At 51.6% G+C, this 16612-nt stretch overlaps 1 protein-coding gene across 3 annotated transcripts in view; it reads left to right on the top strand.

Moving 5' to 3' along the window:
- Positions 1-3472: 3472 nt before the first annotated feature.
- The window catches only part of Gsg1l (GSG1 like), a 197369-nt gene continuing 184229 nt past the window's right edge, over positions 3473-16612 (top strand). For 2 of the 3 annotated variants that reach the window (XM_029532867.1, XM_021209511.1), the window contains exon 1: positions 3473-4018. In XM_029532867.1, coding sequence (XP_029388727.1) covers positions 3700-4018 — 319 coding nt within the window. In that variant the 5' untranslated portion in view covers positions 3473-3699. The remainder of the gene's footprint in view (positions 4019-16612) is intronic. The other variant, XM_021209532.2, reaches the window with a different exon arrangement.

Below are 16612 nucleotides of genomic sequence, written 5' to 3'. Positions count from 1 at the left end.
AGAGAGAGAGAGAGAGAGAGAGAGAGAGAGAGAGAGAGAGAGAGAGAGAGAGAGAGATTCTCACACTTAAAGGCACCTGTTGCCTGGCAAGCTCCCCAAGTGCTGGGAAGTTAGAGAACCTGTGGTGGCTCTGACTTCTCTACAGGGGTGTCGTCCAATGTCTGCCAGACACAGTTGCAGGCCTAGTGCTGGAAGGTAAATTGATCTTGTAAGAGAAGCCGAGAGCCTGCATTTTTATGGCAAATCTTAGATTCTTGAATGTGGCCAATGAGGAAATGTTGGCACATATGGTGCCAACTTCATCCAAGCCAAACCAAACATGCTTCTGGCCGGATTTGAACCGCTAGCTGCTGGCCTAGGGGCTCAGGAGGGCCCCAGGCCCCTCAGAGAAATAGGTCTGAAGATAAACCTCGCCATTTAGATTAATTCGCTAACACTGGGGATCAGAGAGGGCCAGGCAGCAGTTGCTAGGGCAGCAGGAGTGGAGGTCGGCCACAGGAAGGACACTCAGGATGAGGTGGCAAGGCCATTCCAGTGGGAACAGCTTGATGGATGTGCAGAGTCAGGGACCACAGAGAAGTTTGGTGTTGTCATGGCAGTGGAGATGTGAGCAGAAGCCGGTGGTGTTTGCAGGGCAAGCCACGGTGAAATGGGGCTGGGCCTTCTGCAGCAGGTGCAGAGGTGGGCAGCTCAGGTGAGGGCTGGGGACAGGAGCCTATTGGCAAGCCTTGGCTGCGTCAGTAGGATGCAGTGAGGTGAGTACCAAGGCCTTGGGTGCAAATTTCTAGCTCCTTAAACCACACCCAACCCCTGTCTGTTACCAAGGTCAATGCAGCTATGACTGTTATTTCGTTATGTAGCCCAGGCTTCCCCGGACCACATAATCCTCCTGCCTCAACTTCTGGGGTTACAGGGTGTGCCACCCTGCCTGGATGCAGCTCTGCCATTATTTGGTAGGAAAATATCCATGGTATCCAAAGGGCTTTCTGGTGCATTGAAGGCAGACCGAAAGGTAGCGCCTCCTACTGGTCTCTACCCTCAGCTCTGGAGGAACACTCGGGCAAGCACAAAATCAATCCCAATTTGAATTTTTCTCTATGAGCCCCTGACCTTGCAGATGCCCCTGAAAACCTCCTTACATCCCGTGTTCCATTTTGCCTTAAACCAATCATGCTGGGTCTGCCTTTCAAATCACCCCAGAAGGGACTGGTTGCAGCTCTGTGGTACAGCACTTGCCTAGCAGACATGACCCTGGGTCCCATCCAACCCTGGGGTTCATTGCTTAGAGCAAGCAAGCAAACAGAAACAACCCAGAGCTTCCTTGGCCTTTGCATCATCCTGCCTGAACCACCAGTGTCACTTACCTACCCCCAGCTGACCAGCAACCATCTTTATTCACTTAGCAGCTGGAGTGGTCCTCTCCAGATCTTGGACTCTGCCCAGATCCTCTGCAGGCCCCACATGACTCAGACCTCTGTGATCTGTCCTCTGCTGTTCCCTTGCTGTCCCTTGTTCAGGCTGTGCTCCCTCCCCCCACCCCCAACCCCCAGGGTCTCAGGTGTTTGCACTGGCCATTGGTTCCCCTGCTAGGAACTTTCTTTCCCTGGCAGAGAGCCTCCTGGTGTCTCCTTCACCTCCTCCCGGGCTTTGCTCCAATGCACCTTCCTATGAGACCTTCCTCCAAGCTCCGCCCACATCTACCCCTCCCTGCCCTTCACCCCTGCACAGGCAGCCTGTGCTGGTCTTATTAATGTCACTCATGTTCTCTCTTCTTTCCTGAGCTGAGCATACAGTGGCTGCTCAGCGAGCAAGTGGTTGGGTACCTGTGACAGGATATCACAGCGGCTCTGTGCTTCCTCTGGGTGTTACTTAAGAAGAGTAGTCCCTGAGACTTTTTCCTCTGGGCTCCCCTTGCTTTGAACCCCTCGCCCCTGCCCCCAGAACAGGGTTCCCAGCTTGAAAGAAACATGCCTTGCCGCATGAATACTAACTGAGTCTCAAGGCCAAGGAAGTGTCACGTCAGTGCACACCCCAGGGCTGCATTTAAACGTGGACAGGCTCAGATGATACATATTGCATGCCTGTTGAGGGCAGCAGATTCCTGTGGTCGTTCGTTCACATTAACCAATACTCGAATGCACCATTGTAATCCAGAAGTTCTCCTTCTGAAACTAGTTAGAAACTCCTTGCTTGGGACCAGAAAGGAGCTCTGATAAACAAGTGCAGGACTCTCCTGGCTGTCCTCACACCAGGTGGGCAGAGATATTGCCCACAATGCTTTAGTCTCTCCTGCCCCCAGGCAGAGTGGCAGCAGCTGGCAGTGAGTGGGGCTCACCCACAGGAGTAAGGCAATTCGTAATCTGTTAACCTTGAATTCTGCAAAGCCTGCCACTCGGCAAGCTGGGGGTGGCTGGAGTCATTCTTGGCTTGGGCAGAATTCAAATTAGCTCCTGCAATCAATGTGCAATTAATGGTTGCACACCCTGGGCATCTAGGCACTGTGCCCCATGCAGTGGGAAGAGTGAAGGGTGTAGCTTCATCTTAGAGCAGAGGTGGGGTTGGGGGTGCTCACAGATGAGCAATCCTAGTTTGAGAAAGAGATGCTAAAAAGGTCTGAGTTTCGTCAACTCCTTAGCCCAGATATTCCTAATAGTGTGAGCATTTACTGAGTGCCTACTGTGTGCCAGATGCCTTCCCCACCCCTGGCTCTGGGGCACATTCTTCCCTTTTTATAGATATAGAAATTGAGGGTCAGAGAGAGCAAGTGTCTTGTTCAAAGTCACACAGCTGGTCGAGTCCTGGATTTAACTGACTGCAAAGTCAGGATGGTTAACCAACCCTGCCCAGCCAGTCTTAAGCATTCAGCATTCGCATACCTGCAGGACACCACCTTTTGGCGACCAACTTGCTGTTCTTTTTGTGGCCTCTTGGGTCACGTTCTGGGTCTCTGATGTGGATCGCCTGGGTGGAGAAGCCCTGTTTGTCACATCCTATGCTCGGTCCCTTGTGCAAGCTGCCTCTTTGCAAGCTCTCTGTCCTCCTGCGTGGTGACAGAGAGCCTGTGGATAGGAATTGGTCTCAGATACCAAAGGTGAGCAGGGACAAGCCTTTCAAACGCTGAGGCTCTGCATCCCCATCCCTTCCTAAGCTCCAGATGGGTCTTGCAGCCTTTGCAGAGGCCCCTGACAGCCTAAAGACCCACAGAAGCTGCCTTGTCGCTTAGCTGGCAGGACTGTGGGTCTGGGTGAGAGAGGTCTTCTCCCGCCTTGAGTGAGGATCCTTTGGGAGCGCCTTGCCTGGGATCTCTCACTTGTCCCTCTCCACTCCCGCGCGGATCTGTCCCCCGCCCGCGCCCAGCGTGGCGCGCCCCCTCTCCGCGCGCGGGCGGGCGCTGAACAGTGTCGCCGGCCGCCTGCAGGTGTCTCCCCACGGAGGGGCGCGCGTCCCTGCGCCGTGGCCGCTGCCAGGCGCCGGCGGCTGCTCGCCGAGGCACACTCGCGCTTCGGGCTCCGGGCGCGCTGGTCGGCTCCACTCTGCGGCCCCAGTCGCCCCGCGTCCTCGTCGCCTCGCGTCCCCGCCGGGGGCCATGGGCCCGCGCCGCGAGCACCGTCGCCGACCGCAAGCACCCGAGCCCCGGGGCGTGCGCTGACGCGGGCACCGCTGCCAACTTCGTGCGGAGCTGCGGGCGGCGCGGGCGGCATGAAGACGAGCCGCCGCGGCCGAGCGCTCCTGGCCGTGGCCTTGAACCTGCTGGCGCTGCTCTTCGCCACCACTGCCTTCCTCACCACGTACTGGTGCCAGGGCACGCAACGGGTGCCCAAGCCTGGCTGCGGCCAGGGCGGCGGCGCCAACTGCCCCAACTCGGGCGCCAACGCCACGGCCAACAGCACAGCCGCCCCCGTCACCGCGAGCCCGGCCGACGCGCCCTACAGCTGGGAAGCGGGCGACGAGCGCTTCCAGCTGCGCCGTTTCCACACTGGCATCTGGTACTCCTGTGAGGAAGAGCTCGGTGGCCCGGGTGAGTGCTGGCGCGGGGCTCCCCGGGGACGCGCGCCCGCAGGTCCCGGACCGGGGAGGTGGCGCGTCCCGGTCCCCCGCGCGCGCACCCTGGCTGCGAGTCCCAGCGCATGCGGTCCCTCTTCGGCCTGAAGTCATTTCCCCCGTGTACCCCTTCTTGCTCCCATCCGCCTGTCTCGGCTCGGGAGGTGACAGTGGGGGCCGAGGACCTTTGCTGTAGGCAACCCTTCCCACCGCAGATCTCGGGGCCAGGAACCCAACGGTTCTGCTACTCTCAAGCCGCGCTGAACCTGGGGATAGGGCTGGGGAAAGCAGGGAGTAGGGGGAGTCTGATGAACACCCTTATGTCCTTCCACAAGCCGGGGTATCCTGGAGCCCTCCCAGGAGTGGATGCGGGAGTGGATGGTGTGGGAGGGAGAGAAGGGAGGCAGGCGGGAAAACAGGCAACTTAGGCACAGGAGCTAGGGGATCCTGGCTTAGCACAAGTCTCTTTCAGAACTGGGGAGGGGGCAGGCTTTTCAGAAAGTAAACCGACACTTCTGTCCCCTCACCCAGACAGCCGGGGCTGAAGTGAGTACCCCCCAAACGATAGCAAGGCTGGAGCACTCAGGGGACCTCTGCCTGAGAGGGGACTGTGCCATATGGTGGGTGGTACTGGCTGTGGATTCAACCCACAGCTTTCGGGTAGTAAGCCACTGTTTTGGCAAGATCCCTTTGGAAGCGCCATCTCCCCCTTTATGTAGCTGCATCTTCCTCACACTCAGCATAGCCTGAAATTTCCTAGGGCCTGTCTTTAGTCACTAGCATATTGTCCCCCTTTCCCTTAAGATGTCACTCTTGTTAGTTCTTTGCTGTGACCCCCCCATTTCTGGTCATTGCTAATAAATATTTGCAGTGTGACATACAATATAGAAGTGTTGGGTAGGGTCTCAGGCTGAAGGGACTGGAGGTCACCTGTGCTGCTTGCTGGGCCCTGTGGGATGTGGGGGTGGACAACTGAACTTTTTTGTGTCTTTGTCTGAGCAAGTTGGCTATTCACACTATGTCTGAATAGGACTTGAGATTTCATTGTGACTTGTTTAAAAAAGAAAAACAAAAACAAAAACAAAAACAAAAACAAAAATTAACCAGGAAGCCTCTTGGCTAAAACTTCTTGCTTCCACAAGCCTGATCCTCCCACACTACAGCAGCCACAGAGCACAGTTGACATGGGATGTGTCCCCTCCAGGCTCGGGTCTCTATAGACCTTCATACATGACAGCCCAAAGACAGAGAAGGGATGACAGTGTGTCTTCCTCCAACTGCAGGCAGCAGTTCCTGAGATCTGGGAGGCCCTGCCCTGGGGGACAAGTGCCTTGTCCCTGGCAGCTTGAGCCAACCTGCCCTGCCTTTGTAGTGTGCCTGGGCTCTCATTGAAGTCTGTTGGCTGTCCCGAAAGCTGTCCGAAGGCCCAAAGCTCTGTAGCTCATCCCTTGCTCCATACTTTATGTCCAAGCTTGACTGCTATGTTTTTAAAAATTATTAACAGAAATGTGTTGAAAGCAATGTTAGCTAGCTCCTGTGCAATTTGAGCACCAGGCCCTGCTAAAGTTGTCACCTGTGGAATCTTGTTACATCCTAGCCTCTGGGCCAGGCGGCCACTTGTGGAAGACCCATTTTTCAGATTAGGCTCAGGGGAGTTTGATGAGGGAGTTTGCATTGGTGGCTGGAGAATAACCAGAGAACTGATGGAGAAGGGGACCCATGTAGTTTGGGGACCTGAGACAGGAGCACTTATGGTCTGTGTGAGAGCTTCATCTGCCGGCCCCATTCGTCACGATGCTCCTGTGGGATCTGCTGGGTGGATAAAAACCAAGCACTGCTTTCCCTTGTTTTCCTTGGCTACAGTTTGGTCCTCCCAGAAAATCACAATTGTCTTCCCCTGAGCTTGTCAAATAGTTGCGGATGAGGCATTTGGGAGGTCTAAGGCCATTCAGACGGGTTTCCCTCTCTGCTGTGCACAGCCCCCCAGATCTTGCCTTCACCACTGAGCTCCAAAGGGTGTCAGGATGTACCTGGCCTCAAACTTTTGTTGCCATGACAACCTGTCTTCTGGGTTCTGTGATGATTTTATTTTATTTTTTTACTCCAAGAGGGAAAAACATCCCAACAAAGCCTGAACAAATCCTGCCCTATTCTCCCTCGCTGCTGCTGCTGCTGCTGCTGCTGCAGCCAGGGAAGGCCTGGGCCCCTGTCTGTGCAGCAGGGTCCACCCTGGTGGCGCTCCAGCTTGGGGATCTACACTGGCTCACTGGATGCTCAGCAGCACACACTCCTCCCCCCGCCCCCCCGCCCGGCTCCTCAGCATGGCTGCTCTTGCCTCTCTACCCTTGGGTACCTGTAAGGGGGCATCTCCTAAGGCCCCTTTCCCAGAGATGACACTCCAGCCTATCCTGAACAGACACATAGTCAACGAGCCCCACCCTAAAGAGCCTTCTTCTCCTCCCTCTAAGGAGGCATGGGCGTCCTTATGAAGTCAGAGGACAGCAGCCCTAAACGGTCTCTGGTCCCTTCCTGCAAATTAGATCTTTTACTGGGTTTGATATTTAGAAGAATTGGGATGACTGCATTGGGGGGATAGGGCAAGGTTCAGGCCTGGAGAGGGGACAAGGTCTTGGGGTGTAAAGTGATGAGGTCGAGCTTATGGTGACTGTTGCTTATATGATGTGTGAGCCTTGGCCCTGTGTGTGTGTGTGTGTGTGTGGTGTATGGTCTAGGATAGGAGTGTATCAGGAAGCCCAAGATTGTGGCATTATGAGCCTGCAAGACTGGCTGAGTGGCATTGGAGAGAGAAAAAGGGGTAGGCCCTGGGAGGGGAGGAGTTGTGGTCTGAGAGTGATGTAGGCAGCTTGCAGGCAGCTCCGAAGTGGAAGCTGAGACCCTGGACCTGTAGGTTTATAGTCTGACTCTAGACTCGCTTTGCCCTGTGTGGGATGGTGGATGGACGGATCTTCTTGCTACCATGAGACTTTGGCCAGAGCCTCTGCTTGCTACCCTGCAGATGGAGAGGAAAGCAGCCCACCCCACCCTCGGGGCTGGGGTTCAGTGACCCCATGGGGGCTGAGCCTCTCTTCTGCTACTCTGGCCTGAGCCACTGTATCTAGCCCAAGGACACCCCCCCATGTCCTTCCCACAGCCCCTGGAGCCCAGAGCCACTGAAGCTGGGTGTCACTACCCTGCATCTCAGAATGCTGCTCTTGCTGACCCCAGGTCTTTACATTCCAGCCATGCTGGCTTTTAACACCGCAGGCTCCCTCTGCCTCCAGGGCCTTTGGACAGGCTGTTCCCTTATCCGAGTGCTTTTCTCCCAGACCCACACAAGACTGTTTTCTACGATTTCAGTCGGCTAGGGCACTCCTGACCACCTGAAAAAGACTGTCCCTACCTTATGTTTCCTGCACACACTCTTTCCCCCTAATTCTGACCATTGGTCTCACGTCCACATTCGTCAACAACACTTGTTCGCCGTGTGCCTTGTGAACTTGGGGGTGGATGCTTAAAATTCTTTTGGGATTTATTTGTTTTTATTTTATGTATATAGTATTTTGTCTGCATGTATGCCTATGCACCACAGGAGTGCCTAGTGCCTACAAAGACCAGAAGAGGGTGTCAGATCTCCTGGAACTGGAGTTATAGACAGTTGTGAGCCACCATGTGGTTGCTGAGACTTGAAACCCTGTTCTTGGGAAGACCAGCCAGGGCTCTGCATCACTGGGCCACCTCTCAGCCTCTGGAATGGACTCTTATCTATGCTATCTGTCACTTTATATGGAGCCTGGAACGGCAGCACACAGTAGGTACTCAGCAGAACTTTGTGAGATGTGTGTTAGTTGATGTCTCTGGTTCTTGGGATCAGTTCTTCCAGACCTAATTTGCTTCTGGCAGGGGCAGACCACACTTTCCAGTGCAAGGCTAGCACACAGTCCCTTTCTGGAGGAGGCAGGAGTCAGGCATGACCCTTGTGATGCCCCCGGCTGGGAGGTTGCTAGAGCCCAGGAATATGTGCCATCATGTTGGACAGGCTTCTTGCTGGGAGTGCGTAGGATAAGATGAGCTTTGAAAGGTATCGTAGCCTTCAACAAGCACTACCTCCTCTTACCACATTGCAGCAGGTGCTATGGTCACAAGGACTTGCCCAAGGTCACATATCTAGCAAGTGGCCAAACTGGGATGTGAGGTCCAGTGTGCACCTTGCCCCACCTCCCACATGCCTCTAATCCCTACCTCCAATTCAATCAGCCTTCCCTGGGCTCCCCCAGCCTGTCTCACCGGGGAGAGCACTATTCTAGGAGTCTCAAGCCCTGGGTTTGAGCCCAGACCCTGCTGTCAGCTTGCTAAGTGGCTTTGGAAGTCACACCCCCTCCCCGTGCCTTCTGTCTTTGCTTGGGTATAAAAAGAACATTAGTTGGCTTTGGTTTCTGCTGTGGAAGCAGGAGCCAGAGCACTGTTCTCAAGGGCCGCAGGTTTTAGGGTCAGTCCTGCTTCTAGTCCCTATCTCATCTGCTGTGTGACCTCCGGTGGGAATTTGCCCTCTCTGAGACTCAGTTCCCTCAGCTTGGGCAGGAGGACCACTCTCATGGTAGATTCACCAGGTTTAACCAGTGGTGTGGATAAACATACTTTCTGTGGTCCAGTCTGGTGTCAGAGTGTGGGTAAACCTACTTTCTATATGTCAGAAGCCACAGGCCAGCAGCATAGGCCATGTACAACTTTAGTGTCCCGCAATGTCATTTAATACGGGGCCAGCATCTTGAAATGGAGGCAGTTCACAGAGCCCCCTGGGCTTGGGGACAGGCTCTGCATCCATCTCTTCCTCCACACTATAGATGTACATGACAGTTCTTTGAGAGCTTGGGCCCTAACCCTGAAGTCCCACAGAACACCCCTTCCCATCACATCCCACTGTTCCATGGCCAGCTCAGCTTGACCTTGTCCTTTGACCCTGACTGACTGGCTGCTACCCTGGGAAGTAGTCAGCCAATAGCCAAAGGGGTTCTGTTAGATCTAAGCTGAGTCACCGCCAGTACCTTCCATCTCGCTGGGAGCTTTGTTAGTTCTTGGGAACCCTCCCCAGGGCTATTCTGGCCTCCCTTTCTACTACACCACCTTCCTTAGTAGTCCTTCAACAGACACTCCTGCCACAGGACCTTTGCACTTGCTCAGGCACACACAGCTCCTTTGCTTTTTAAAAAAGATTTATTTATTTTAAATTTTATTTATATGAATACACTGTAGCCGTTTTCAGGCACACCAGAAGAGGGCATCAGATCCTATTACAGATGGTAGTGAGCCACCATGTGGTTGCTGGGAATTGAACTCAGGACCTCTGGAAGAGTAGTCAGTGCTCTTAACTGCTGAGCCATCCCCCCAGCCCTCCACAGGTCCTTTTTTTTGTTGTTGTTGTGCCAGCTTGCCTTTTGGGAGCGAGCATTCTGTTGAGTCGGTGACCTGCTCAACTCTGCCTTTCTCTCTATTCCTCACTGTTCTAAAAGCTGCTTGTCTGTGTCAGAAAGCTTTCCTTTCTCTTTTCACTGCCCTCCTCTTCTCCACGGGACAGATTTGCACTGCTGCCAGTGGACCCTGCAGAATGTATTGGGGCCTAGTGTCATCTTAGGAGCCCTCTGTGTGGTAAGAGGCCAGACTGTTCTGTGCTGCTGTGTCAGGGACTTACTGCACCGTCCTCCTCTCTGATCATCCCATTCCTAAAATGTCCAGGGGACCCCGGAACCAAAGGGGCTGTTGTTTTCCCTTATTAAATTTGAGGGTGCTGCATGTCTAGCCTCTATGATGCCTGTGGGGCACGGTGTGTGTGTGTGTGTGTGTGTGTGTGTGTGTGTGTGTGTGTGTGTGTCATTGATGTCAGGTGACCAGGTGACAGAGACGTATGAAGGAGCTCAGCAGGACACCACTGCTGCTCTGAGGCCCAGCCCCAGATTGGAGTTTGAGATTATCTGCTGCCCAAGCAGTAGCATTTGGCGTTCTTGTCTGCCTAGTGCCAGGATTCCGTACAACCCATGCTCTCTTGGCCCAACCCCTGCTTCTTTCAGCCCTACCTCTGGTTACTGATGATGTACAGTTCCCAGGTGAGACCTTTTCCAGACTCAGGGCCTTTGCTTAGGCAAGGTCTTTAGCTGGTCCTCCCTCCTCTATTCATAGTTTCCCCAGTCCCTTAGTCTCTTCCACTTCACTGAAACTCCTTGTTGGTTTCTGGACACTTGTGGTTTGTGTTGCTTTTTGATTGTTTACTGACACATTGTCTCACTCAGTAGTCAAGGTCTGTAACTTGCTACTTAGACCAGGTTGGCTTTGAATTCAAAGAGATCCATCCTCTGCTGACATCCATCCTGTGATGCCAGCCACCATGCCTGGCTGCAAGCTGACAGTTTGCATCTCCCGTCCTAAAGTGCTCAGGTGAGCACTTGCAGGCTAGAGACCAGACCCTGTTCTCTTAAGGTCTGGGGTCCTCAGGAAGTGGCAGAGGGGGGTGTCCTGTGGGTAGGAGATGACCTTGACTTGAGCAGGTTCTCAGGTCTCAGGATGTGCCAGCCTGGGTGGGGACACTGGTGGAGGCAGGTCCAGCCCTAAGCAGACCTGTTCATAAGTCCCTCCTGGTTGTCGGAGGCAGCCCTGGCCTTCTTACTCCTCTGGGAAGTGGGGACTGCATCAAGGGAGGCTCTTGTGTCACTTCCTTCCTGTGCTTCCTCATTGCCTTCTGTCAGCTGCATGGGAGGTCACGATCTGTCTAGGAATAGTCCGGAGATTAATACGGCCCTGCTGCCTTTCCATTACATGTGGGTGGCAATGTGGTCCAGATGCCGAGGTGGGCTGCCCACACTGTTCAAGCTTGCTGCTTTGGGGGAGCTTGGCTGTGAGTGCAGGGCCCCTGGTGGGGATGTGCTAGTTTGGGTTTTTGGTCAACTTGACATAAGCTAGTGTCAGCTGGAAAGAGGGAGCTTCAATTGAGAAAGTGCCTCCATCAGACGGGCCTGTAGGCAAGGAGCACCTCTCTCACTCTCTCTCTTTCTTCCTCCCTTCTTTTCTTCCTTTCTTTCCTTCCTGTTTTCTTTCTTCCTTTCTTTCTTACTTTTATTTCTCTCTCTCTCTCTCTCTCTCTCTCTCTCTCTCTCTCTCTCTCCCCATCTGTCTGCGTGTGTACCCATCTATCTATCTATCTATCTATCTATCTATCTATCTATCTATCTATCTATCTATCTATCTATCTATNTCTCTCTCTCTCTCTCTCTCTCTCTCTCTCTCTCTCTCTCTCTCCCCATCCATCCACCCACGCACCCATCTATCTATCTATCTATCTATCTATCTATCTATCTATCTATCTATCTATCTATCTATCTATCTATGTATCTATCTATCTATCTATCTGCATAATGAATTACATAGCCAATTGTGGGCGGTAGTGCTGGATTGTATAATAAAGTAGCCTGAGCAAGCCATGGGGAGCAAGCCAGTAAGCAGTGTTCCCCCAAGGCCTCTGCTTCAGTTTCCTTCTCCAGGCCCCTCTCCTCCCTAAGCTGCTTTTGGTCACGGTGTTTATCACAGCCAGGGGAAGCTAACTGGGGCAGGGACACAGGGTGAGGAATCCCAGCTGGGCTTTTGGAAGTGAAGCTGGACAGCTTGTGGCTAGCTCTGGGTGGATGGCTTGTGGGTAGCTCTGGGTGGACGGCTTGTGGGTAGCTCTGGGTGGACGGCTTGTGGGTAGCTCTGGGTGGACGGCTTGTGGGTAGCTCTGGGTGGGAGTGCTATGACATCCCCTCTTGGGTTTCAACTTCCCAGTGTCAGTGTAGCCACAGAGAAGGGAGGGAGACAGGGACGCACAGTGGCGGGGTTGCAGGCAGAGTCTGAGAGGGACACAGGGCAAGACTGAGGCCGATTCCAATGGAAAGCAAAAGGGGAGACTATGACAGGGACAGGCACAGGGAGCCAGATGGAAACAGAAATAAATAGGAGAGGAGGCACACACAGGCCTGCTCCCCATACACAGCCACACATGCACACCTCCATGTGTTCACAGGCACACGCATACAACATATGCATGGCACACACACATTAATGCACACACAAACTCATTCATGCACCCCATACCAACTTGCCCTCATTTGCAAACATGTCTACATACATGCACATGTATGTACTTGCACATGAGCACATTCACAAACACTCAGGCACATACAACCTATTGGTGTAAGAGCACACCTATATGCCTATGAGTATCTGTATACAAATATCTCTATGCATCATGCTCACACATGTGTACACACACGTGTATACTCATGCATCCTCATGCACACCTCCATTTATGCACACACAATACTCCCATGTTCTCACCTAGCCACACATATCTACATGCATGCACAGTGCATTTGCATGCTCACAATCATGCATCCACTTGTATACATATCCACACCTGAACACACACAATTTTAGCTGAACACACATGCCCCACACTTGCCTGCACATGCACAAACATATCCTTACACCTAACCCACACATACACACAGCACACATGCCAACACTTGCACACACATACATACATATGCACACCCGTGGGTATGCAGGTTTCTCTGCAGTATGCAAACACAGAAACTTGCTGTTTACCTCAGGAGCAGGGAAGCTGGGTCTCACCGCAGTTCCTTTTTCCATCTGCAGAGGAACCTGGACACTCATGTCCATCCTGGTGCTGGACCGCTTCACTGAGTGAATGCGAAGTCTGACACTCTGGCTTGTAAGCCTGCTCGGGGTTCCTCTGACATGGTAGAGTTTGAAGCATCAAGGCAGCTTTGGGTACTCCAGGGGATACTCCAGGGGATACTCTGACGTGGAGGAGTCTGCAGCGGGGAAGCTCAGTTGGTTTTTAATCCAGTCTCACTAGGTCAGGCTGGTCTGGAACTGCACCCCTTTGTCCACAGCCTTCACAGAGCACTGCAAGCCTGCTAACTTCCATAGGCTAATCCCCCGACTACCTGACAATCCTACTCCTTGACCCATCCTGACTACCATAGGCCAATCTCCCACGGCTGGGCTAGTCTGACTCATGGTTTCCTGAGTTGTATTTTCTTGGGAATTTACTTTTTCAGCTAGGGTTTCAGGTGTATTGCATACCTTTTAGGGTAGAGAGAAAAATACCGGCTTTTCTATAAACTTTTTTTTTTTTCCAGCTCACGTAAACATGAGTTTTCCTTTTCGCCTGATTTGTCTTGCAAAAGTGTGTGAGGTGTGAGGTTCTAGGGAGGCTGCCTTAGCCCGTGGCCCAGCACCGACAGCCGCTGTTTTCTCTGAAGCCTTTCTGTTGGACAGTCTACAGCTCACTCTCTCTCCCTGCCTTTTTCTTAACCAGAATTCTTGGATTTTTCAATTCTGTTTGCTTACATTTTCTGGCAGCTGCTTATTTTCTTGTGGCTATCTTTCCTGAGGTTTGTTTTGTTAATATTTTCAAGTGAAAAATTTTGGTTTGCATCGTTTAAAATGATGGCTGCATTTCATTGCTCCGAGTTCGCCTCTGAGCACCGCTTTGGCCAAGTGTCATGGTTTCCCAGATGCAGTGTCTTTGAAAATGACTTCGTACAACTTTGACTGCTGCAATTTGGTTCCTCAAGTTCTGAAATTTTAGTTTTGTTACTTCTTTATCCAAGCATAATTCAGCAGAGTGTTTACAAATTTTCCAGGCCATTTTTGTTGTTGTTGCTGCCTGTTTGCTTACATTTTTGTCATTAATTTTTAATTGAGTTATAGAAAAAGTGAGTGGGACAAGTCCCTGCATGTACATTTGCATATGTGTGTTTACGGTAAACGTTTTATTTGAAACAGCAGGTAGAGTCCCTAAGTGTCTTTTAAGGCAGCTAGCTATATGGAGTACGAGTAAAGACTCTGGGGCCTGAGAGATGGCTCAGTAGTGATGGACGAGCACGTGCTGAGCTATCGAGCACTGAAGTTCCTATCCCAGCACCAGCCAGACAAGCTGCCTGTGGTCCTCACATGTCTGTGACCTTAGTGTTGATGAAGGTGGACACAGGCATCCAAAAGCTACCCAAACCACAGGCTCCGAGATCCTGCCTTGAAGGAATAAAGCAGAGACTGACAGAGGACACTTGACACCTTCCTCTGGCTTCTGGACGAGTCCTATGCATGAGGATATGTGCATAGACACACAGACACACAGACACACAGACACACAGGCACACAGACACACAGACACACAGACACACAGACACACAGGCACACAGACACACAGGCACACAGACACACAGACACACAGACACACAGACACACAGACACACAGGCACACAGACACACAGACACAGAGACACAGACACAGACACAGATATACATCCATGCATGAATCATGCACTCATACAATGCACGCATGTACATGCACGCACACACTCATGCACGCACGCATGCACACTCAGGCACTGCTGTCTGTCCATCTTTGCTCCCTGTGTCTTCCATCAACTGGGTGGAGCAGGTCACTCTTTCTCTGCAGCAAGACTGTCTGTTCTTGCTTGCCTCTGGGATGGCTTGGTTTTTATTGAGTCTGAGTCTATGTTATTCATCACGAGGAAATTCATGGCAGTTATATTTTCGTTGTGGAATTGTGGAATTGATCTTTTCTCCAGATAAAATGGCTGTGCTCCCTAGTGAACGCTTTCTCCTCTGACTACTGTTTTTCATATCTGAGGCTTGCGTCCTTTGTCACATCTTTGACATTTCCCTCTCCATTCTACTTCCCCATCCCATGTCTCCTCTCGGGCCCAGATGCAAACCGTGCTTTCTTTTGCTACAAACTGAGGGTCTTAACCACTTAACACTTTATCACAAAGACATTGGTTTCACTTTTCTTTTAATTAAAACATTTATTTGTTATTGTGAGTATGGTGTGTATGTGTGTGTATGGTGTGTGTATGGTGTGTGTATGGTGTGTGTGTCTGTGTGTCTATAGTGTGTATGGTGTGTGTGTATGGTATGTATGTATATGGTGTGTATGTCTGTGTGTCTATGATGTGTACGAGGTGTGTGTGTGTGTGTATGGTGTGTGTGTATGGTATGTATGTATATGGTGTGTGTGTGTGTCTATGGTGTGTATGGGGTGTGTATGGTATGTGTGTGTGTGTGTGGTGTGTGTGTGTGTGTGTGTGGTGTGTGTGTGTGTATGGTGTGTGTGTGGTATGTATGGTGTGTGTGGTGTGTGTGTGTGTATGGTGTGTATGTGTATCTATGGTGTGTATGGTGTGTGTGTATGGTATTATGTGTATATGTGTATGGGGGTGTGTATGGTGTGTGTGTGTGTGTGTGTGTGTGTGTGTGTGTATGGTGTGTATGTATATGTATGCAAACATGTGGGAGTCAGAGGACCACTCTATGGTGTTGTTTCTCTCCTTACACCTTGCATGGGTTCCTGGGGTTGGACTCGACTCATCAGGTTTATCCAGCAAGACTTCTTGCTGGTCTCCCTTCTCTATTTTGGTCAAAAGCCTTCAGCTCATAATTCCTTAATGTTTTTGAGACAGGACATAGCCATGGCTGGTGTGAAACTTGCTATGTGGACTATGCTGGCCTTGAACTCACAGATCGGCCTTCTTCCTCCCCAGTGATGGGGCTAATGGTGTATAACACCATTCTCAGTAACATCTTACTTACTAATATTTTACTACATGGGTTCTATTTTTTAAAGATCAGTTTTACTTTTAGACCCATATAGTCACAAATGTTGCAGGTCCCCGTGTAGGCCAACAGAGGGCATCAGATCCCATGGAGCTGGAGCTGTTGTGAACCACTTGAGATGGGTGCTGGGACCTGAGCTTGAGTCCTCTGAAAGGGCAGAGAGTGCTTTTAACCCCTGAGCCATCTTGGCAGCCTGAATGGGCTCAGTTTTGTTTTCTTTACTAATGACTTAAAACCATATCAATGCAAACTCAGTTTCTAATTCTTGCTGACACTTCTAAACATCCCATCTCTGGTAGGAGAAGAACATCAGTCACTTTGGAAGTCTGTTTTGTTTTTAGTTGTGACAATGATCATAGCTCCATTTTGTGCCTGTGTATGCTTCTATTGGCAGATTTAAACCCTCTTTGGAAGCTGTGCTCCAGTTTTTATATTGGTGGCCTTCCATGCACTGCATGATGGGGCGTGTGTTGGCCACCAGCTGTGTGCCAGGCCCCATGCTGGATACTGGTTACAGTGTGGAAGAAGATGGCCTGCCAGTTTTCATGATCATGACAAAATGCCAATAAAACAACTTAAGAGGATTTATCTTGGCTCACAGTCTCAGGGGCTCCGTTGTGAACAGAGAGGAGACATGGAGGGCAGATGTGCTGCAGATGTGCTGCAGATGTGCTGCAGATGGGGTTTGCCCTTACCATGGTTGGCTTCCCCCAGTTCCTGCTCGCTGTGAGTCTCTGTGGCATTCAGTGTAGATGAATGTGGCTGTCTCCCTTACATCTGATGGACATCACCCCATGTGTTATGGCACTTAGGGTCAAGGAAGTGACTCTGGGGACCATCAGCCTATACTTTATTTCTTGGCAGAAATTAGCTATATTTT

Source organism: Mus pahari, chromosome 1, assembly GCF_900095145.1.
Source record: "Mus pahari chromosome 1, PAHARI_EIJ_v1.1, whole genome shotgun sequence".
Taxonomy (NCBI): domain Eukaryota; kingdom Metazoa; phylum Chordata; class Mammalia; order Rodentia; family Muridae; genus Mus; species Mus pahari.
Note: the sequence above shows the minus strand (reverse complement) of the source record. Positions and strands in the feature narration are given on the sequence as shown.